Source organism: Melanotaenia boesemani, chromosome 4 (genome assembly GCF_017639745.1).
Source record: "Melanotaenia boesemani isolate fMelBoe1 chromosome 4, fMelBoe1.pri, whole genome shotgun sequence".
In the NCBI taxonomy this organism is placed as follows: domain Eukaryota; kingdom Metazoa; phylum Chordata; class Actinopteri; order Atheriniformes; family Melanotaeniidae; genus Melanotaenia; species Melanotaenia boesemani.
Window position 1 is genome coordinate 40,142,083 of NC_055685.1, and position 23,761 is coordinate 40,165,843.

General features: G+C 45.3%; 1 protein-coding gene across 2 annotated transcripts; it reads right to left on the bottom strand.

The window, feature by feature from the left end:
* Positions 1-1,101: 1,101 nt before the first annotated feature.
* Positions 1,102-21,582, bottom strand: LOC121638916 (calpain-1 catalytic subunit-like). 2 transcript variants are annotated; one of them, XM_041984000.1, is made up of 23 exons: positions 21,462-21,582; positions 21,258-21,350; positions 18,589-18,844; positions 18,342-18,411; positions 15,123-15,241; positions 13,865-13,998; positions 13,561-13,729; positions 13,340-13,423; positions 12,233-12,318; positions 12,087-12,161; positions 11,855-12,015; positions 11,511-11,680; positions 9,135-9,146; positions 8,855-9,066; positions 8,729-8,768; positions 8,587-8,652; positions 8,452-8,509; positions 6,728-6,792; positions 6,491-6,559; positions 6,246-6,324; positions 6,048-6,161; positions 5,901-5,959; positions 1,102-1,812 (listed from the first exon to the last, which is right to left on the bottom strand). In XM_041984000.1, the coding sequence occupies exons 3-23, from the start codon at positions 18,826-18,828 to the stop codon at positions 1,786-1,788; spliced, it is 2,109 nt and encodes a 702-aa protein (XP_041839934.1). In that variant the 5' UTR covers positions 18,829-18,844; positions 21,258-21,350; positions 21,462-21,582; the 3' UTR covers positions 1,102-1,785. The 2 variants fall into 2 exon arrangements, with proteins under 2 accessions (XP_041839934.1, XP_041839933.1); XM_041983999.1 differs by lacking the exon at positions 21,462-21,582 and having other exon boundaries at positions 18,589-18,841.
* Positions 21,583-23,761: the final 2,179 nt, after the last annotated feature.

The following is a 23,761-nucleotide window of genomic DNA, read 5'->3' on the forward strand; positions in this document are numbered from 1 at the left end:
GTATATTATGTTGTTAGTAGTATATTACGCCTTTTGTAGTATATTAAGTTGTTAGTAGTATATTACGTTGTTTGTAGTATATTACGTTGTTAGTAGTATATTAGCATTTTTAGTAGTATATTACATTGTTAGTAGTACATTACCTTTGTTTGTAGTATATTACGTTGTTAATAGTATATTACGTTGTTTGTTTTATATTATGTTGTTAGTATTGGTACTGGTCCTCCTAGGCATGTTGTGGGCCCTCTGCCTTTGGGGGGTGGGGTGGCCGCCTCTGGGCTGCTGGGGCCCTGGGCCCTTTGTTTGGGCTGCCCTGGGTGGCCGGACCCTGGCGGGGCCAACGGTTGCCGATCTTGGCCCACTGGGACCTGTGACCAAAGACCGTGGGGGGCTCTGGCTGGGGCTCTCCTCTGCTGCCCTGGTCTGCCTCTGACCTCCGTAGAGGCGTGGTCGCATTTTCACGACCTCACTCACCACTCTTCATCACTGATCCCTCCTCTTCCTCATCCTCTGCATGCTGACAGTCACTGAGGTGTCCAGTGGGTTTATTTACTAAGAGATAATTTCTCTGTTTTTCCTGTGAGTTAGTATCTGGTTGTTGGTGTGATATGTTTGTAACATGACATTTTGATTTGGTTATTATTTAAGACTTTTAATGACGAGCAGCTCTGTTTTTATTAAAAGTTGTAGGAAACTTTCTGGTGTGTTCATGTACAGGTGGAACAGCTTGTTGTCTGGTGATGGTGGATTGAAGGTCGTTACTTCTGTCGGTGGAGTTTTTGTCTCCTCTTTCTTTATTCTTCTTTCCCTTTTTGCTTCTTTTTGCTATTTTCCTTCTTTTTCTGTCCCCTCCGGTCAGGTCCATTAAGTTTACATAGATTCCGGGATTCAAAGTAAATAAATAAATGAATGAATCAGATTATCAAGAGGAGCCTTTTACCCATAAACCTTCCCTTGGCAGAGTAAATTTGTTCAGCACGATACAGAAACCAGACCATCATTCTGCTGCTACGATGCTGGACAGGACAGGTTAAAAAAAAAAAGATCGCCAAATAAAGACAGACCATTTAAAATCACACACAGTCAGCTGATGTGTTTCAGTCCAACTTTATTGGGTTGAAACAAGCGTCAGCATCTCCTCAGGAATAAATAGATAAATACAGTTAGAGCGCCCTCTAGAGGCCGGGGTTACAGCAGCTTCTGACTGAGGCAAACTGATGGATGAAGAGGAGGACGCGAGTCTGACTCTGACTCCAGCTTCATCATTTCTGATTGGTTGATGTGCTTCCTTCATCTTCAGATTCTGTTTTCTGCTCCAACAGTTTCACAGGAAAAATAAATATGAGATGAAGAGAGAAAGAAATGCTCAAAGATCTGCTTCTTTTTTCCTTAACCTAAACAAATAAATAAATATTGGCCTTTGAAGGACATGACTTTAATCTGACTGAACAGATGAAAACAGAAACCTGAAGACTGGAAACAGATCGTTCTGATGAGGACCCAGAGCCTCTTCTTCTACAGAGCTTCCTGTTTATATATGGTGATAATGGATGTTTACATACAGCTTCCTGTCTCACCTGACCAGGTGTATCTATGACATGCAATAGGATGAGAATACAGAGATAAATATGAAGGTTAGTGTTGTTCAAGCGGAGCTGAAGATCCTCTCTGACTCTGTCAACAGCAGAACTTCAGCAGTCCAGTCCGGTCCGGTCAGGTCCGGTAAGTACACGCGCTCGCCGCCGTACGTCCTGTAGGTGGCGCTCCAACCGAAGCATCGTAGTTTCAGCCGCACATCGTCACAAACAGCCACTGCAGAAAAAACACAGCTGTCAAAACAACACATGCATGTTTCACTTACATTTACCCCTCCTGGTCCTGGTCCTGATGGAGGTTTTCCTCCCTGGTCCTGATGTAGGTTTTCCTTCCTGGTCCTGGTCCTGATGGAGGTTTTCCTCCCTGGTCCTGATGGAGGTTTTCCTCCCTGGTCCTGATGGAGGTTTTCCTTACTGGTCCTGATGGAGGTTTTCCTCCCTGGTCCTGATGTAGGTTTTCCTTCCTGGTCCTGGTCCTGATGGAGGTTTTCCTCCCTGGTCCTGATGTAGGTTTTCCTTCCTGGTCCTGGTCCTGATGGAGGTTTTCCTCCCTGGTCCTGATGGAGGTTTTCCTCCCTGGTCCTGGTCCTGATGGAGGTTTTCCTCCCTGGTCCTGATGGAGGTTTTCCTCCCTGGTCCTGATGGAGGTTTTCCTTACTGGTCCTGATGGAGGTTTTCCTTCCTGGTCCTGGTCCTGATGGAGATTTTCCTTCCTGGTCCTGATGGAGGTTTTCCTCCCTGGTTCTGATGGAGATTTTCCTTCTTGGTCCTGATGGAGATTTTCCTCCCTGGTCCTGATGTAGGTTTTCCTTCCTGGTCCTGGTCCTGATGGAGATTTTCCTCCCTGGTCCTGATGGAGATTTTCCTTCCTGGTCCTGATGGAGATTTTCCTCCCTGGTCCTGATGGAGATTTTCCTTCCTGGTCCTGATGTAGGTTTTCCTTCCTGGTCCTGGTCCTGATGGAGGTTTTCCTTACTGGTCCTGATGGAGGTTTTCCTCCCTGGTCCTGATGTAGGTTTTCCTTCCTGGTCCTGGTCCTGATGGAGATTTTCCTTCCTGGTCCTGATGGAGGTTTTCCTCCCTGGTTCTGATGGAGATTTTCCTTCTTGGTCCTGATGGAGATTTTCCTCCCTGGTCCTGATGTAGGTTTTCCTTCCTGGTCCTGGTCCTGATGGAGATTTTCCTCCCTGGTCCTGATGGAGATTTTCCTTCCTGGTCCTGATGTAGGTTTTCCTTCCTGGTCCTGGTCCTGATGGAGATTTTCCTTCCTGGTCCTGATGGAGATTTTCCTCCCTGGTCCTGATGGAGGTTTTCCTTCCTGGTCCTGGTCCTGATGGAGATTTTCCTTCCTGGTCCTGGTCCTGGTCCTGGTCCTGATGGAGATTTTCCTTCCTGGTCCTGATGGAGATTTTCCTCCCTGGTCCTGATGGAGGCTTTCCTTCCTGGTCCTGATGGAGGTTTTCCTCCCTGGTCCTGATGGAGGTTTTCCTCCCTGGTCCTGATGGAGATTTTCCTTCCTGGTCCTGGTCCTAATGTAGGTTTTCCTCCCTGGTCCTGATAGAGGTTTTCCTTCCTGGTCCTGATGGAGGTTTTCCTCCCTGGTCCTAAAGGAGGTTTTCCTTCCTGGTCCTGGTCCTGGTCCTGATAGAGGTTTTCCTTCCTGGTCCTGGTCCTGGTCCTGATGGAGGTTTTCCTCCCTGGTCCTGATGGAGGTTTTCCTTCCTGGTCCTGATGGAGGTTTTCCTCCCTGGTTCTGATGGAGATTTTCCTTCCTGGTCCTGGTCCTGATAGAGGTTTTCCTTCCTGGTCCTGATGGAGGTTTTCCTTCCTGGTCCTGATGGAGGTTTTCCTTTCTGGTTCTGGTCCTGGTCCTGATGGAGGTTTTCCTCCCTGGTTCTGGTTCTGGTCCTGATGGAGATTTTCCTTCCTGGTCCTGGTCCTGATGGAGGTTTTCCTCCCTGGTTCTGGTCCTGATGGAGGTTTTCCTTCCTGGTCCTGGTCCTGATGGAGGTTTTCCTTCCTGGTCCTGATGGAGGTTTTCCTCCCTGGTTCTGGTTCTGGTCCTGATGGAGGTTTTCCTTCCTGGTCCTGATGGAGGTTTTCCTCCCTAATCCTGGTCCTGATGGAGGTTTTCCTTCCTGGTCCTGATGGAGGTTTTCCTTCCTGGTCCTGGTCCTGATGGAGGTTTTCCTTCCTGGTTCTGGTCCTGGTCCTGATGGAGATTTTCCGACCTGGTCCTAATGGAGGTTTTCCTTCCTGGTCCTGGTCCTGATGGAGATTTTCCTTCCTGGTCCTGATAGAGATTTTCCTTCCCTGTTCTGGTCCTGGTCCTGATGGAGGTTTTCCTCCCTGGTCCTGATGGAGATTTTCCTTCCTGGTCCTGGTACTGATGTAGGTTTTCCTCCCTGGTCCTGATAGAGGTTTTCCTTCCTGGTCCTGATGGAGGTTTTCCTCCCTGGTCCTGATGGAGGTTTTCCTTCCTGGTCCTGGTCCTGATGGAGGTTTTCCTCCCTGGCCCTGACGGAGGTTTTCCTCCCTGGTTCTGGTCCTGATGGAGATTTTCCTTCCTGGTCCTGGTCCTGATGGAGGTTTTCCTCCCTGGTTCTGGTTCTGGTCCTGATGGACGTTTTCCTTCCTGGTCCTGATGGAGGTTTTCCTCCCTGGGTCTGGTTCTGGTCCTGATGGAGGTGTTCCTTCCTGGTCCTGGTCCTGATGGAGGTTTTCCTTGCTGGTCCTGGTCCTGATGGAGGTTTTCCTTCCTGGTTCTGGTCCTGGTCCTGATGGAAATTTTCCTCCCTGGTCCTGATGGAGGTTTTCCTTCCTGGTCCTGGTCCTGATGGAGGTTTTCCTTCCTGGTCCTGGTCCTGGTCCTGATGGAGATTTTCCTCCCTGGTCCTGATGGAGGTTTTCCTCCCTGGTCCTGATGGAGGTTTTCCTTCCTGGTCCTGGTCCTGATGGAGTTTTTCCTTCCTGGTCCTGGTCCTGATGGAGGTTTTCCTTCCTGGTCCTGGTCCTGATGGAGGTTTTCCTTCCTGGTTCTGGTCCTGGTCCTGATGGAGATTTTCCTCCCTGGTCCTGATGGAGATTTTCCTTCCTGGTCCTGGTCCTGGTCCTGATGGAGGTTTTCCTTCCTGGTTCTGGTCCTGGTCCTGATGGAGATTTTCCTCCCTGGTCCTGATGGAGGTTTTCCTTCCTGGTCCTGGTCCTGATGGAGATTTTCCTTCCTGGTCCTGGTCCTGATGGAGATTTTCCTTCATGGTCCTGATGGAGATTTTCCTTCCTGGTCCTGGTCCTGATGGAGGTATTCCTTCCTGGTCCTGATGGAGGTTTTCCTCCCTGGTCCTGATGGAGGTTTTCCTCCCTGGTCCTGATGGAGATTTTCCTTCCTGGTCCTGGTCCTGATGTAGGTTTTCCTCCCTGGTCCTGATAGAGGTTTTCCTTCTTGGTCCTGATGGAGGTTTTCCTCCCTGGTCCTGATGGAGGTTTTCCTTCCTGGTCCTGGTCCTGATGGAGGTTTTCCTCCCTGGTCCTGACGGAGGTTTTCCTTCCTGGTCCTGATGGAGGTTTTCCTTCCTGGTCCTGGTCCTGATAGAGATTTTCCTTCCTGGTCCTGATGGAGGTTTTCCTTTCTGGTTCTGGTCCTGATGGAGGTTTTCCTCCCTGGTTCTGGTTCTGGTCCTGATGGAGGTTTTCCTTCCTGGTCCTGGTCCTGATGGAGGTTTTCCTTCCTGGTCCTGATGGAGGTTTTCCTCCCTGGTTCTGGTTCTGGTCCTGATGGAGGTTTTCCTTCCTGGTTCTGGTCCTGATGGAGGTTTTCCTCCCTAGTCCTGGTCCTGATGGAGGTTTTCCTTCCTGGTCCTGGTCCTGATGGAGTTTGTCCTTCCTGGTCCTGATGGAGGTTTTCCTTCCTGGTCCTGGTCCTGGTCCTGATGGAGGTTTTCCTTCCTGGTTCTGGTCCTGGTTCTGATGGAGGTTTTCATCTTCACTCTCCTTGTGCAGCTCAGGCTGGAGAATTAATTAGACTGAACTGGATAGTAATTAGACTAATTAATGAGTAATTAGACCAATTAATTAATTAGTAATTAGACTAATTAATTAGTAATTAGACTAATTAATTAGTAATTAGACTAATTAATTAATTTGTAATTAGACTAATTAATTAATTAGTAATTTGACTAATTAAATAAACTGGACTGGACTGTAACTGGACAACAGTAATTAACTTTCTCTCGAGAGAACTGCTGTGAATTTGAGTGGTACAAATAAAGCTGAATGAAATGAAATGACATGGTTAACATCTGTTACCTCGATGATGTTCACTTCCACAGTTCCTGTCCCGTCCCGGTCCAGTCCCTGAAAGGTTCCTGACAGAAACAGAAACAGAAACAGAAACCGGATCAGGGCCGTGTGAAGCTGGGTGTTCTTCAGATCAGAGACTCATATTGAACGTACTGAGCATGGCCTCCAGTTTGACCAGACAGCATGTGAAGTTGTCAAAATCGATGACCTCATTGTCGGCGTACCGAGCGATCAGCATCTGGTATAATTTGTTGTTGAGTCTGAAACCTGCAGTCCGAGCAGCTTCAGGTCAGGTCATCAAACAGAACTCCAATCAGAAAAGATTCAACTTTCAGGATGAACACAACTCACCGCCATTTTCCAGTGCCAGACGCATTTCATAGGAGCTCATGCAGCCAGATTTATCCAGATCAAACTCTCTGAAGATCCCCTATAACACACAGTAGAAAGGATTCTGAAGGGTTTTACCAGGACCAGAAGTGTAACATGAGCCCAGTTTCTATTAAAAGCTTCCTGGTTTCAGGTCTCAGCAGGTGTTGGACCAGCTGTAAAGCTCAGCACTGATCTGGTCTCACATTTTCAGGTGTCTGACTCACCAACCACTTCCTGATTTTGTTCCACAGGATCTGAAACTCCAACAGACCAAGCCGAGCGCTGCCATCTTTCTGGGGTCCAGTTAAGGTCTTCCAACTCACTGGAGAACAAAAACAACCAAACAGGAAAAACCTGGGGCGGGTCAGAACAGGATCACTAAACCCAAACTTGTAACTCTAAGAGAACAATGAGGGCAGATCAGGATTTCAATTTGTTCCCGGCAGGCTGAGTAAGGATACATCCATGAGGCTGACCATGGCTCTACAGGACTCCATGCTAAATCCATCAGTCTGAAGGTCTCTGTCTGCAAACACAGAACCAAGAACCAAGTTCACATAAAACCAGGAACCATGTCCACACAGAACCAGAAAGCATGTTCACATGAAAACTAGGAACCATGTTCACATAGAACCAGGAACCATGTTCACATGGAACCAGGAACCATGTTCACATGGAACCAGGAACCATGTTCACATGAAACCAGGAACGATGTTCACATAGAACCAGGATCCATGTTTACATGAAACAAGGAATCATATTCACATAGAAACAGGAACCATGTTCGCAAATAACAAGCAACCATGTTCACGTGAAATCAAGAACCATGTTCACACGAAACCCGAAACCATGTTCACATGAAAACCAGGCATCATGTTCTCATGAAACCAAGAACAATGTTCACACAGAACCAGAAACCATGTTCACATGAAAACCAGGCATCATGTTCTCATGAAACCAAGAACAATGTTCACACAGAACCAGAAAGCATGTTCACATGAAAACCAGGAACCATGTTCACATAGAACCAGGAACCATGTTCACATGGAACCAGGAACCATGTTCACATGGAACCAGGAACCATGTTTACATAGAACCAGGAACCATGTTCACATGGAACCAGGAACCATGTTCACATGGAATCATGAACTATGTTCACATGGAATGGTTATTGGATGGATGGATGGATGGATGGATGGATGGATGGAAAGAAGGAAGAATTGGTACCAAGTGACCTTGTTTTGTTGTGATTTCTGGTTCTGATTTTGTCGTCATTTCTGTTTATATAAACATCTGGTTGGATGTTTTGGATCAGCTGATGTTACCAGGTTACAGAAGGTTCTGCGTTTCAGCCAAGCGGCAACCTCCGACGGTGAAACGTGAAGCCTAGTGCAAAAAATTGCAGTTCCCCCATCGTCCACTAGGGGCTCCAAAACAAAGTTAATCCCCATAGACTCCCATGTTATAAAAAGACCAACTTCACAGCAGAAATAAACATGTTTAAAGCCTGGTACAAAAACCCATTTTAGGATTAAAAGGTCAAGTTTACCTTCATGACAACTGTGAGGGGGGATGAATTTTTTTCTAACTCATCTGTTTGGATATTATTTAATCTTGAAATTCTGCATAATTGGGGTGTGTTCTTTTGATTGACAGGTATCCAATATCTGCAGCAAGAAGGGAGAGTGCAGCACAATCACAGATTTTAACCGGCTAGCAGCTCACCTTAGCTTTAGCCCACCTACCTTCGATAGCCAGTTAGCTACTGTTAGCTCCGGGTTAGCTCGGTTAGCGCTTAGCTACAGGCAGCTTGGAGTTTGATAGACGTCAATCATCCACCCCCACGCTCACAGCCCCCCTCTCAGCTCCACCTCTTTGCCCATTTTTGGATTTTCCGGGAGCAACGGCAGGCATGACGCTACCAAAATGGTGACGGTAGGAACCGCACAATGAGCTTCACTTTTGCTCTTTAGAAACCTACGGGTGACGTCACGGAGGCTCCGCCCATCTTTTATATACAGTCCATGGTTCCAACTCAAATTCTACTGGATAAAAATTTGGAGGAATCTCTGGGTTACATTTGAACATTTTTGTATGGAAGAATCAGAGAAAAATATAGAAAAACAGAGGTTGCTGTTTCTGCTGTGGTAGACCAGCTTCTGTGTTTCAGAGAAGACTGACTCACGTTTGGACACGACTCGGTTCAGGATGGTTCTGAGTTCCTGGACTGAGATCTCCATGTCCTAAGGAGAAAAATATGTGTGTGTGAAGACTGAGCTGCTGATGGACGGGTTTACAGGAAGACCGAATGTGGACTCACATCTCCAGACAGCTGAGCAAACATGGCCCTGAAGGAGTCATCGATGTCCCCCTCAGAGATCTCCTCCTGCAGATGAGAACCATCTCAACATCAACACACACACACAGAAAACATCTGAAAGTGAGAAGAAATTAGTTTGGACCTCTTGTGGAATGTCTACGACCATGTCGTCATCCATGCCCCTGCAGAGAGTCACATGACGCAAAATTTACCTCAGAAAAGACCTGATCAGATAAAACCTCCGGTTCTGTTTCTGGTTCTGACTCACTGCATGTCAGACTGCTTCTCAGTGAACACTCTCAGAACGAAGTCGGCCTCCTTCGAGGGTTCAAAGGTGGACGGGACGATGAGGTAGTCGCCTGGCGGGAGGCGGAGCCTGGCGCTCACCTCTCTCAGGTTAATAAAAGTCTCGGAGCGAGCGCAGGAGGAGTGACGCAGGAAGAAGTCCTTCTTCATGTGGACACTGGGAGAACCTCGGAACTGCCGAGTAGACAGACTTTTAACTTCATCATGTCAAAGTGAGAGGAAACGGTCAGGGATGAACTCACCTCCTCGGGGATCTGACAATGAGAAAAAACACAGAGAAGAAGACTTGAAACTCAGAGATGGAATAGAAACATCTCCACGGATGCTGCAGGTTTCCACCGAGACAGATTATACTGGCCCAACAATGGCGGCCATGATGGAATTTATTGACCTACAAATCAGGACTGGCTGACTGTAGGAGGAGGAACATGTTTACATTTACACAAAATTCTGTTTATGACATGTCCTCACAATGTGATATAAAAGTGTGTGTGTGTATTCAGTTTATTAAATGTATGTAGCTGTGAATAACTACATACGTCTGTATATGACTTACACACAGAACTGATCCCCAACGTTACTATGACGACATTGTCCTCTAACCTCAATCTTTAACGTTACTATGACGACGGTGCCCTCTAACCTCAAGCATTAACGTTACTATGACGACAGTGTTCTGTCTCTCCCACAGATTTCAGGTCATCTGTAGCTCAGCGCGCTCCTCAAGCAGTCACAACTATAAATCAACGACAAAATTCTTGAGCCATGAGCAGCATAAGGCTCAGCTGATCACACACGTCTTTTTATGACTCACCTCATGACTTTGAGGAGAGAAATCTGAGAAAAACAATGGAAGTCAAAGGAGCCAGCGAAGGGAGCGCTCTGCGGTGATTTACCGCGATGCCTACAACTACTGACACTTTTCCCACTCTGGACACACGTTTTCATGGATTTATTGTTTGGATTTTCTCCTTTAAAATGAAAACAGAAGAAGTTGAATAACGAGCGCAGCGAGTCTAACAGATGATGTGTTCCTTCAGCCATAACTAGTGTAAGCCAAGAAAAAGCCCCGATCATATTAAAGGGTAAAAAATGTGCCTATTTTTAATTTTAATTTCTCTTTTTCAACTAAAGGTGCCATCCTTATGAAAGCAGTCTGCTGTGGTGCCTGTTGCCAAAACCAAGCACCCACTACCTTCAACAACTGGAAAAATTAGCCAAGGCAGGAATATTAGCAAAAACTGAGCATTCATTTGCCGCTTTGCAATTTGCTCTTAGAGTAAACAGAGGGGTACAAGATGCCAGTTCTTCTTCACCTAGTTTTGTATGCAGGCCTTTTAAAAGTAGTTAGATTGATGCTAGACTGCGTGTTGATTTCTCATTTGTCGTGATCTTAGCTGATAAACTGGCTAACTCCTGCGTATGTGGTGGGTTGGATTTTAGAGTTTTTAGCAGAGTAAAAGGAACATCCTCCAGCAGCTCACATCAAGGTTGTGTTTAATCTGTCCTTTAATACAGAATCAGTTGTGATAGCCAGCACACACAGGCTTTTCTTATAAAATATGCAGACGACGCAGCTCTAGTTGGCCTGCTGAGCGGTGATGATGAAGATGGCCACGGCCAGGTTCTGGAGGGTTTTATAGGCTGGTGTGAAGAAGCTTTCCTCCAAACCAATGTCTCAAAAACTAAGTTGGTTTGCATTGACGAGCATCTCCAGTGTGGTGTTACCAACAAGCAGCCAGTCGCGCTGGTCACCAGCTAGAAATATATTGGCTCTAAAACTGATAATAAGTTGAAGCTGTGCAACTTTGCTAGAAAGGCCTCTTTTGTTTTCATGAAACCCGCCTGATGAAAATGTTTTATAGCACTTATTGAATCTGTCATCTCCTTTTCAGTCTTGTGTTGCTATGGAAACCTTGCCATCGAGGAAAAGGACTCCCTGGTGGGAACTGTGCCGACAGCATCTAAAGTAGCCGAGGTGAAATTCAGCAGGACGCGAAGACGTGTTTAACAGCTGATGAAGGACGCGAAGACGTGTTAACAGCTGATGAAGGACGCGAAGACGTGTTAACAGCTGATGAAGGACGCGAAGACGTGTTAACAGCTGATGAAGGACGCGAAGACGTGTTAACAGCTGATGAAGGACGCGAAGACGTGTTAACAGCTGATGAAGGACGCGAAGACAGAACGCATCCTCTGAACCATGAAAAGCAGCTACTTCCGTCTGTTCGTCCAGCTACAGAAACCAGGTTTTCCGTCGGGCTAAACGCCACAGAGAGGACGAGGCCGCTGCTGTGTGCTGCAGATACTTTGCACCTATTTAATGGTTATTTAGTTTTTACTATGCACCTTGTTTTTAGATTACTGGACTGAGCTCTCGGCACATCTGCTCATAATTTATACATTCTTGTGTTTTTATGTTTTAAATGTGACTGATTAATTTATTTTATTTAATTAAGCAGGAAAAAACTGATTGAGATTTAGAATCTCCTTTACAAGCGTGTCCTGGCCAAGACAGCAGCATGTCTGCTGCAAACCGAACTGTCCTCTGGAAGGACACATTAAAAAAGGGACGTGATCATCGTGACAGACTCATGATAACATCTATGAGCTCTGACCTCGTAAATGGCAAAGCCGATAGTGTGTGTGTCGTGGCCGTGCCGGCGGTAGCGGCGGCGGTCCTTTTGCATCAGAGCTACCAGGAAGCTGCAGGTGGCCTCGTCGTCCTCGGGGTCATCGTCCTCCTCCAGCAGAGAGATCTTATACTGAGGGTTAATCCAGAACGTGTCTGCAGGGAGGCATCACAGGAGAAACTCAGTGGTTCTCTTCACTATCTTCATCTTCTGAAGGTAAACATGTGCGAACAAACACTTTAAAGAACATCTTGTAAACAAGTCACATCATGGTGGGACTCATTTAAAATCCAATTCGGTCTAACCCCCTCCTCCCCATCCATCCTTACTGGGGTGGTTCCTGCAGCCGCCGGCGGTGCTTCCTTTCCTCCAGCTGCCCTCGAACATCATGGTGGTCCAGAATCCGGTGGAGTCCTGACTCAGAGCATCTGGAGTCAGATTACAGATCTCCAAACGTGAGAACTGATGCATGAACTCCTGGAAAGACATCCTGACACACAGAGACACGTCTTACTGGACTCTGGAGTTACAGAAGCCTCAGACCAACGAGTACCAACCTACCAGAACTCCCCATCTTCCATCTTACACAGCATCTCGTCCTTCTCTGCAGAGTCAATGTGGTTCCACTCTGAGGAGCTGAAACATCAAGACTCATTAGCAGAACTGCTTCTCCAACTCCACCAGCTGCATCCACTTGATTCACTGACCTGTCGCTCCATGCTCCAGTCCACTCCACCTGACCCCAGGGGTTCCTGATCCGGATCAGAAGCTCCTGCCGGCCACGGTAGTCCACCTGCAACACAAACACTTTGAGGGGTAGAAACCGAAAACTAGATGAAAAGGTAATCTGACATCCTGCTGTGTACAGGTGTCTAAACATCCAACATCCTGTCCTTTACGTCCAACATCCTGTCCTTTACCAATGTCCAACATCCTGTCCTTTACGTCCAACATCCTGTCCTTTACCAATGTCCAACATCCCGTCCTTTACGTCCAACATCATGTCCCGTACAAATGTCCCAACATCCTGCCCCTTACCAATGTCCCAATGTCCAACATCCTGTCCTTTACGTCCAACATTCTGTCCTTTACCAATGTCCCAATGTCCAACATTCTGTCCTTTACGTCCAACATCCTGTCCTTTACCAATGTCCAACATCCTGTCCTTTACGTCCAACATCCGTCCTTTACCAATGTCCAACATCCTGTCCTTTACGTCCAACATCATGTCCCGTACAAATGTCCCAACATCCTGCCCCTTACCAATGTCCCAATGTCCAACATCCTGTCCTTTACGTCCAACATTCTGTCCTTTACCAATGTCCCAATGTCCAACATTCTGTCCTTTACCAATGTCCCAATGTCCAACATTCTGTCCTTTACGTCCAACATTCTGTCCTTTACCAATGTCCCAATGTCCAACATTCTGTCCTTTACCAATGTCCCAATGTCCAACATTCTGTCCTTTACGTCCAACATCCTGTCCTTTACCAATGTCCCAATGTCCAACATCCTGTCCTTTACGTCCAACATCCTGTCCTTTACCAATGTCCCAATGTCCAACATCCTGTCCTTTACGTCCAACATCCTGTCCTTTACCAATGTCCCAATGTCCAACATCCTGTCCTTTACGTCCAACATCCTGTCCTTTACCAATGTCCCAATGTCCAACATCCTGTCCTTTACGTCCAACATCCTGTCCTTTACTAATGTCCCAATGTCCAACATCCTGTCCCTTAATAATGTCTCAAAGTCGGACATCCTGCCACGTAAAGCGCTTGAAGGATGCCTCCAGCCACAGTTTAGGTACTAACCTGTCTGAGGCCCGTCACAGAGTAGGCGTGGCCTTTCACGAGTTTTTTGAAGGTGACCGCCTCCATGTCAAAGGTGCTGGTGATCTGAGAAGGAAGCAGAGTTCTGAGGTTCTATTTAGTTCATGAAGAGAAAGTTTTTTAAGGATTAAAACATGTGAAATAAAAACTGAGGTTTTTCTGGAAGCTGAGCGTTCTGCTCCACGAATCATCTGCACACTGACGTCTATAGAGCAGCCCAGCAGAGATCCTCTCTGCAGAGCTTTGCTGATGATCCGATGGAGATCTCTGGGAGCGTTCTTCAGCTCGAACATCTCTGACACACCGCCGGTAAAATCCTCAAAACCCTCCGTGGTGCTGCCGCCGGACAGCGCCTCATATGACCCGTTCAGCCTGGAACAGAGGAACACGCTCAGAAACATCCAGAACTCCATCAGAACCATCTAAGTTCCTGCAGGATCTTTGGACTAACTCAACATTTATCTGGAACTAAGCTGTCCGCTGTCTCCAGAGACGGGCAGAACGTACTTGGCATAGGCCTTCTCCACCAGGGCGCTCCAGAACTCACTGCCTTCAGCCGAGTGCACGAACAGGAGTTTTCCATCTTTGACAGGCAGGCGGTCATCAATCACCACGTCCACCCACTCCCCAAACTGCCAGAACTGAAAAGGGAGAAGGGACGGATGGACAGGGAGACGGGAAATGGTCGACGAAAGATGGACAAATGGACGGGAACAGACTGACAGAATAAATAAAAGATTAATTATCAAATTGTAATAAATGATAACTAGCTGACTCTGATCCAGAGGTCCTAAAGAAAGACTTTTGCTCCTGTCATTGTAAGTGGGTGTGGCCTTTGATAAATGGGTGTAGTCATTGGACAGGTGGGTGTGGCCTTTGATAAATGGGTGTAGTCATTGGACAGGTGGGTGTGGTGTTTGATAAATGGGTGTAGTCATTGGACAGGTGGGTGTGGCCTTTGATAAATGGGTGTAGTCATTGGACAGGTGGGTGTGGTGTTTGATAAATGGGTGTAGTCATTGGACAGGTGGGTGTGGTGTTTGAATAGGTGGACTCTCACTAGAGGTGGGATTTATGGCTCTTTGAAGGGAGCCGGATCTTGAGGAGCCGTTCCTTTCAAAGAGCCGTTCAAAAGACTGGCTCGTTCTCACAATATCTTACAAAATTTCACAATATATAAGAATGATAAACAATAAAAATATGTACCTATATAAAATCTACTATACAAGATTAAAAAATTATAGTAAAAATATAGATAAAAAAGGATAAACCTGAGCAGTCAGTGCAAATTCTAGTAAATGTTTTTAATAGAACTCACGACATTTGTTTCCAAACAAAACTCTCTGTCCATTGATGCTTCACATCAGACTTCTATGATGTCACAAATGTTTCTTATTTTATTTTCATGTTACTCATCTGTACGACTTCTTCTTTACTTATTTATTCATTCAGTCATTTTTAGCTGGAAGGGGGGTGGGGGGTTGGGCTTGATGTTTGTGTGTATATGTGTGTGCGTGTGACTGTGTGAAAGATTTCATTGAGTGATTTTATTCTTATGTTTTTAATCATGTAAAGAACTTTGTGTTGCCTATGGCATGAAAAGCGCTGTATAATGTTTGATTTGATTTCATTTGATGAAGGCAGTGTAAAAAAAATTGTATATAAAAAGAATGGCTCACAGCTGTGAATCGATTCCCATCGTTCATTTAAAAGAGTCGTTCAAAAGAATCGATTCGTTCATGAACGTCACATCTGTAACTCTCACCTGGAAGTGGAAGATACCGGCATACTGCTGACTGAAGTTCTGGCCATGAGGAACTACACGATGCAGCAGACGGTCATTCAAAGTCAGAGAGCCGATGGCGGCCAACAGCCAGCAGTCACCTGGAAAACAGACGTAGCTCACCTGACAAGTTTATCCTTCCTAATTTCCACCTTAGATTTCAAGCTGAACTCCCGAAAACACCTGAAGTGTCTTCAGAGTTTCAGGCATCTGATGAAAACCAGCTGCTGTGTTAATGAACTCAAACAGCTGAAGCCGCTCATCACTGGAGATGAATCAGACATGAATCTCTGGGCGTTAACATGGCTGCTGCTTCTCTTCCTGCTGGTCACATATAACATCAGCCATCATGGTTCCAGTCAGTCTCCTGATCACGCGAGTCATCAAACAGCAGGCTTCTTTGTTAATGTGTTTACACACCATGAAAAGCTTCCTGTCAGCACTGACTTTAGATCAGATGATGATAACCCAACATGGGCCGGCAGACCGAACATCAGCTGACTCCATTAACCTGATGGTCCGTGGGGACACGCTAATGCTAGGCTAAACATCAACATTAACATCAACAGCACCAGCTGCTAATGGACGTCCATTTGCAGATCAATCAGGTAGAAGTGCCATCAGGTGCTTCCTGTAACATCAGTTTTTTTAGAAACTACCTGATGTTTGAGAGGAGGGAATTTCCTGTTTGCCTCATGTTCTGAATGTCTCTGGGATCCATATTAAGCGATTTAATCAGACTGTTTGACCAGCAGGAAGATCACAGGAAGACAGGAAAATAATAATAGCTGATCAGAATAAAATATTCCTCAGTTTGTCTTTTAAATTTAAACCCTACATTTTGATTATTATACTGTTGGTCGTTGCTTTATACCAGGGATTCTTAATCCTGGTGGTCAGGACCCACTGCCCTGCATGTTTAAGAGGTAACCCTACTTCAACACACCTGAATGAAATGAATGGGAAAACGGAGAAGAAAAATCATGGTCACAACCGGAAAACACAACACCGAGCATGGAAGCGGATCTACAGGACAAGGGAATGATGGTGACAGGACAGGAGATGAACACGGATTTTATATCCGTCCTTGCTTCCCAGTCAGCTCGCTGTCTGATGTCTGACCATCTTTCTGTCAGGAGCCGTCGGCGTTCCCAACACAAGACGACTTCTGGTCATAAATATTGAACATATTCAATATTTCCAGTTGTCGGCCACGACCCGTTTCAGAGCTGATTGTCGGGATGAATTCGCTGTAACACACCTCAGACCACAGGATGAAGTTATGAAATCTTATAAGATGTAAGACAATCGGGCGTTTGCTGTCTTTGGTCAGGAAGGAGGAAAATCAGGACAAAACCAGCTGAATAATCTTTATGTGTACCAGCGTTAGACAAGCAGGGCAGTGAGTCCTGCAGACCTGGACTAAGAAACACTGCTTTATGCAGTATTTTACAACACTGACCAGAACAGGACTGCTGGCTCGGAACTACGTTCAGGACAAGTAAACTTATTTTTCTTATTCTGCATCCGGTTTTTTTCTCATTGACAGTATGACTTAAAAACCTTAAAAACTTTAAAAACTCTGTCACCTAAAGGGTTAACATGGTTAAGACGGGCATTAAAAGACGAGGTAGAAACGTCTTTCTGAGGAGGGACAGTAGGTTTGAATTTTCCAACAGTCTCTGAAGGCTGCAGGACATGGGAGACACGTGTAACAGAGGATTTCTGTGTGTTTCAGCTCATTTCAGCTCACGGGCTGAAACACGCTGGTGTTTTTAATTTGCCATAAATATAAAGCATTTTGTTACGCTGAAGAAGAGTGCCTGGAAGTTTTGTAATATCAAGTCTTCTCTATCCGAAGAGCACCTCGGACAGAAGCGCTGCTACAGGAACAGCTTTTTATTTGTGGACGAGATCGTTCTGCTTTTATTTACACATACAGTCCTGACTTTGTTGGAATAGGGACTGTAAAATAAAACCATTTTATTAGACACTTTATTCACTAACCTGGTTTGACTAAAAGTTTCTGGTTTTAATGTCATTTGAATTTAATTGAATTTGTTCACTTTACAGACTCAGAATGTAGGTTTCTGTTTGGACGTTTATTTTCGTCTTCCAGTCTACAGATGAGGACAGACTTAACTTTCACAAGGTTCACGTAGATCAGTACTGATTGGTGGGTTTTTATTACTGACTGAAGTTAAACACACGAATTGAAGCGCTCAGACTTACAGCTGTGATACCAGCAGTGTCCAGCAGGTGGAGCCAAAGAAGCACAAACACACAAAGCTCCACCCACAAGAGGGAGGAGAGTGATCATTCCTGCCCAACACACACCCACATAAACAAGCACAAAAACACACACAGTACTCCACCCAGTCGGTTGGAGGTCGGCCAGCTTTTCACACACAAAGATGTCGTTCTGCTCTTGTGAGGACCGCTGCTGACGGAAACCCTTAAGAGGCTCCGCCCTCCTCAATGTGTTTCCTGGATTAACAGGTTCCTCCAGCTGCTGCAGCAGAGCGCTGCTTTGCCCAGTCAGCTATTTCTTACACTTTCCTCCTTTATAACATTACTCTTGCTTTCAGACTTGCTTTAAGCAGGTGATCTTGGTTAGAAGCTTTTCTCTCATCATTTTGTCTCCATTGTTGAATTTTTCTCTTCTCCGTCCTCCACCTGACTGACAGAATGAGCCTTTTCATAGTAAAACCCTTTGAATTATCTCTGAAAGGCCCTGTACAAATAAACCTGCCTTGCCTTTTAGCACGAAAGAGCTGACATAGTGAGTCCAAACCCTCCCACACACCTGCAGCTTTCCTAGAAACCCAGCAGGAAGTATTCTGGATGGTTGGACAAAACAGCTGATCACTCTACAACAAGGATCACCAACTCCGCTCCTTAAAGGCTGGTGTCCTACAGGTACTGGATGTGTCCCTGCAGCATCACGACTGATGCAAACAGCCGTGTTATTAACAGGCTGGTGCAGACTGTGTGACAACAAGTTGTTGGATCCATTTTATTTGACTCAGGTGTTGAATCAGGTGGTGGAAAACATTCAGTACCTGCAAGACATCGGCCCTTGAGGACCAGAAGTGATGTTTGTCGGTGAGGAGGAGGAGCCTCCAGCGCTGTCTGACTTACTGTTGTTCAGTACAGTCAGTTACAGCAGTTACGCTGAGGTCACATGACCTGCTGACTCACCCAGCGCCCCCTGACAGATGTCCGTCCTGGTGGCCCCGCCCACGATGAACTGAGGGTCAGCTGTCAGCTCCTGGAACAGCCAATTAGAGGCAAGCATCAGTCAGAAAAACATCAAGACATCAAACATTAAATCCTCACTTCCTGCCACAGACAGGAAGTCCATCCCAGCCTTAAGACTGTGTGTGAGGAGAACTTCTACGTTACTGATAACTGATCCGTTAGCTGGAACTCAAGTTCTGGTTCTCACCGTGGGCCTCTTCCACTCCACTCCTCTGGTCTTGGCAGTTGATGGTCCAAGTTCCTTGAAGCCCAGTGAAGTCGGTTCAGCAGGGAAAATTGGGTCCTGGAACAGAGACCTGGTCCGCAGACATTCCTCCTTCAGAGCCTGGAAATCCTGGTTCAGGTAGGGAACAGCCTGCTGGACCGAGCCCAGACCTCCAGCTCGGTCCCGGTCTCTCTGGATCCGATCTGAGGCACCACCAAACATCCTGACCCACAACCTGCTGAAGAGATCATGAGTCAGTCTTAAAGAAAAAGAGTCCGATCCAAACAAAACTGGATCTGAGGAGCAGAACCGGCTTACAGAAATCATGATGTAGCCTGGACCTGTTAGAGGTCCAGTTAGTGGACTAACTAAGCTCTAAAAGCTGTAGCACCGCCTGGTGTTGTTTAACGTGAACAAGTCTCTTACAAATACATGAAACAAGAAATCTTTAGATCCTGATCCAACAAAGAGCTCAGCTCCACCAGACCCATCTGGACCGATCTGAACTGACCTGGACTGGAGTGATCTAGGCCAGCCTGGACTGATCTGGACCAATCTGAAAAAATCTGAACTGATAGGATCTGGATCAAACTGAGTCTGTACAAGTTATCTGAACCGGGACGACTGAACTGGACCAGACTAGACTGATCTGGACTGATCTGGATCAATTAGAACCTGTGGTGTCACCAGCTGATTTTTCAGGCCTGGATGTTTTGAGTCTAGTCCCAAATCCTGTAACTTGTACTCTACATTTACGGTTAAGCTTAGCTGCTACATGGGGCAGGTCTACCGGGAGGCACAGGGTGCCTGTTACCCCCCTGAGCCAAAGCCTCGCCACCCCTGCTGGCACCCCTGCTGCCGACCAGCTGGCAGCGTCAAATTCAAGGAATAATAATTACGATTTGCCAGTGTGAATATTTGATGTCCGACTACATTGAACGCAGCATGAGGCCTGAAACAGCTGCAGTCCGGATGGAAAGAGGCAACACTAAACGACATCATATGAATTCATAAAGACAGCTCAGGTCTAAAAGCTGTACTGCAGATTTGAGGTCAACTAGAAAGAAGAATGTTATTTAGCTACGTGGACGTGTCACAGCAGGTCTGAACTTTGTTTACGCTAGAAACTAGAGAACTAGTTCTCAAACATTTTTTTACCTGGTTAAATAAAGGTTAAATAAAAATAAATAAATAGAAAAGCGAGGAGGCAGGAGACCACAGATGGACGAGGACCTGCAGGATGAGTATGGAGAAAGTCTGAGGGATGCAGTGATCAGGGAGAAAGGAGAAAACCCGATCCATCACCAAACATGTCCAGCTGGTCCTCATAGGACATGTGCAGCTGGTCTATGTGGGACATGTCCAGCTGGTCCAAGCATGACATGTGCAGATGGGAAGAAAGTCTCAGTATATTGTGTATTTTAGGCCTTTTTTTTCCACTCCGTGGTGGTTCTACTTCCTGTACTTCATGATTAGTTGTTTTTCAGCTTGTCTCTGTCCTCCCGTCCATCTTCTAGCTTCCATGGAGAGATCAGCCCAACATGCCGAGGGAAGGACGTTCGTGGTGATCTGGAACCTGATCGTTGGGTTTCCTTGTTAAAGCTGGACGGACCTGATGATGTTTGTTTTGTTATTTTACTAAACAGAAAAAGTGCTCACAGGTAGAACACAGAGTCTTAAAGGTTATATCTCATGATTACTGCTCCAGACCAGCTCCCACGGTTTCCTCTATGAAATATTTTCTGTGTAGTACTACGTGTCTACATGAGTACTACGTGTCTACATGAGTACTACGTGTCTACAAGAGTACTACGTGTGTACATGAGTACTACGTGTCTACATGAGTACTACGTGTCTACATGAGTACTACGTGTGTACATGAATACTACGTGTCTACAAGAGTACTACGTGTCTACATGAGTACTACGTGTCTACAAGAGTACTACGTGTCTACATGAGTACTACGTGTCTACATGAGTACTACGTGTGTACATGAATACTACGTGTCTACATGAGTACTACGTGTCTACATGAGTACTACGTGTCTACATGAGTACTACGTGTGTACATGAATACTACGTGTCTACATGAGTACTACGTGTCTACATGAGTACTACGTGTCTACATGAGTACTACGTGTTGACTATAAAACCTTTTTATATAAAAAAATATTTGAATTTATCTTTGAATCTGGTCGGACTCGGCTCAGGATGTTTGTAAAGGTTGGAAACACCCCTGATGAGACCTGATCAGAACTGGTCTGAACTGGTCTGGACTGGTCTGGACCAAACTGAGTCTGGAGAAGTTATCTGAACCGGGCTGATCTGTTTTCAGTTCGTGACGATGATGAAGACGTTTCTTGATGAAGAAACTTGATTAAATTAAATCTGTAAATTACAGATGATGTGTTCAGGTTCACCTCACTGAGATGAACTGACGTCCTTAAACGCAGCAGGGAGTTCGCGACTGGTGTAAAACGTAGGAGCTAGAGATCATCATCACCATCATCATCATCATCATCATCACTCCTGATTGGAGGAAAAAACTTTTCTGACTTTGTGGTTTTCTCCAATCAGCTGATCGGAGCGTCACCTGTCTAGGAAACACGGTAACTCTCAGGTAAACACCACCCAGTTCTGCTTCGGACTCACCTCCACTTCCTGTGAGGTTCGGACGGACAGAGCCGAGCTGCACGCGACGACGTCTCTGATTGGTCAACGAAGACGATGATGTAATCGGAGTTTCTGCAGAAACAAGGTGAAAACGGTGAAATCAGCTGATTCGCAACCAGCTGGAGGACTAACAGACCGGGCCGGACCGGTTCGGAGCTCAGCTTCCGGTCTCAAGGCACTCACCTGCTGCTCGGTGCTCCGGAATCCGTTCTGAGTTCAGTTCTGCTGGTTCTGGATGCAGAAGATGCTTTGCTGCATCCCAGAGACCCGCCCGGCGGAAGGGGCGGGCCCGTGGCGATGACGTCACATCACGGGAGGGAGGGGGACTTGGAGCCGCAGGATGATGGAAGTCCAAACAGGAAGCTCTGGTGTTCTGATTTATAGGTTCATGAGATGGAAAATGATTTTCAGACCCGCTGATGGACGCGCACGGGCCCGCGCGCGCACACACACAGCAAGTCTGTCGTTAGAACCAAACAGAACCAGAATCTTCATGCTGAGGACGAGGTCCAAATAATCCAATCAAATGAAAAAATAGACAAAGTGAAAACTCAGAAGAACAGCTGAAAAAATCTGAAATAAAAAGATTTGAAAAAATAAAATCAATCCAGAAAAAAACTGAAGAAAATAAAAAATATCAAATCTGAAATAAAATTAAATCTGGAAATATTTGACAGCTGATTTCAGCCCAGCAGAGGGAGGCTTTTATGGAAAAACTAAAATATGCTTCGAGTAGATCTTAAAACACGGAGAGAACCTGGTTCTGGATCTGGGGTCTTCATCAGAAACCTTTGGTTCAGTTTGGTTTGTAAAAACTGACTCGGACATCTTTCACTTCTCAGCTTTTACAGGAAATAAAAACCAGCTGCTGAAGTTCAGAACCTCCATCTTCAGATTAGACAAAGTCACTTTTTACTGAACAAGATCCAGAACCAGCAACATTCCTAAACCTAACCGGTTTCCATCTGACCAGAGTTTCACTTTCAGGGGGAAGTTCTTCTCCATCACTTCTTCTTCTCGTTGTGGAGCTCTGCGAGGGGACAGGAAGTGAAGATAATTCTTTTTTTTTGTCGTAGAAAAAGAGAGAATTGAGCTGTTGACGTGGTCCATTTAAAGTCTGACACCATCTGGTTCTGGTTCTGGTTCTGGTTCAGTCTCTCCAGTTTCTTCCTCACCTGACTGGAGGACCCAGACAGGCTGGAGGGGGAGGAGGTCTCAGCGTGGTCCAGTCAGAGCAGCTACCTAAACACACACACACACACACACACACTGGGTGCTGCAGCAGTACCAGTTACTCCTCTTTACTTAAAATGCATGTCGTTGCGGTGAACTTCTGTTTCCTCTTCTAAAAGACTCCATCAACATTTCCAGTTTTTCCTTAAAGTGAATAAAACTGTTCAAACAGCAGGATGGTGAAGATTAGACGTTAGTCCAGGTAACGGCAGAGAAAGGCTGTCCTGTTTTAGAGCTTCAACGTGTTGATGTCAAAGCGAGAGTTTGATGCTAACGTTCACAGGGCTCCTGCTTTAACGTGAATCATCCAGAAATGGATGCCATCGTTAGCTTAATTAGCCTGCCAGTCACAGCGGATTAAATCTGCTACTGACAGTCGTCATTTAGGTCACCTAAACCTGATGAACTAGTTAATTACTTTTCTGTGAGGTACAAGTGACCTGTTGCTAAAACAAAAACTAAGACTATCATCACTATAAATATGTTCTGTTAGCCAGGTGACAGGCGTGCAGGAGCAACACACACGAAGGAGTTCAGTTACCATGAAGAAAGTCTATGTACTACACCATAGAGGTATTTCATCTTGTTCCACAATGATTGTGTACTTCAAATATGCTGATGAATACAGTCAATACTGAGAATTTTCCTTTTACAAGAAACGTGTTCTTTCTCAAAAACTGGTGCCATCAATAACTGGTCATTAATCAATAACTGATCATTAATGAATAACTGGTCATTAATCAATAACTGATCATTAATCAATAACTGATCATTAATCGATCACTGATCATTAATCAATAACTGGTCATCAATCAATGAATGTAATTAATCAATAACTGGCTAATAATCAATAACTGGTTATTGATCAATAACTGATTATTAATCAATAACTGATCATTATTCAATAACTGGTCATTAATCAATAACAGATCATTAATCAATAACTGTTAATAATCAATAACTGGTCATTAATCAATAACTGGTTATTAATCAATAACTGATCATTAATCAATAACTGGTTATCAATCAATAACAGATCATTAATCAATAAATGGTAATTAACCAATAACTGATCATTAATAAATAACTAGTTATTAATCAATAACGTCATTAATCAATAACTAGTTATTAATCAATAACTGATCATTAATCAATAACTGGTCATTAATCAATAACTGGTTATTAATCAATAACTGGTCATTAATCAATAACTGGTTATTAATCAATAACTGATCATTAATCAATAACTG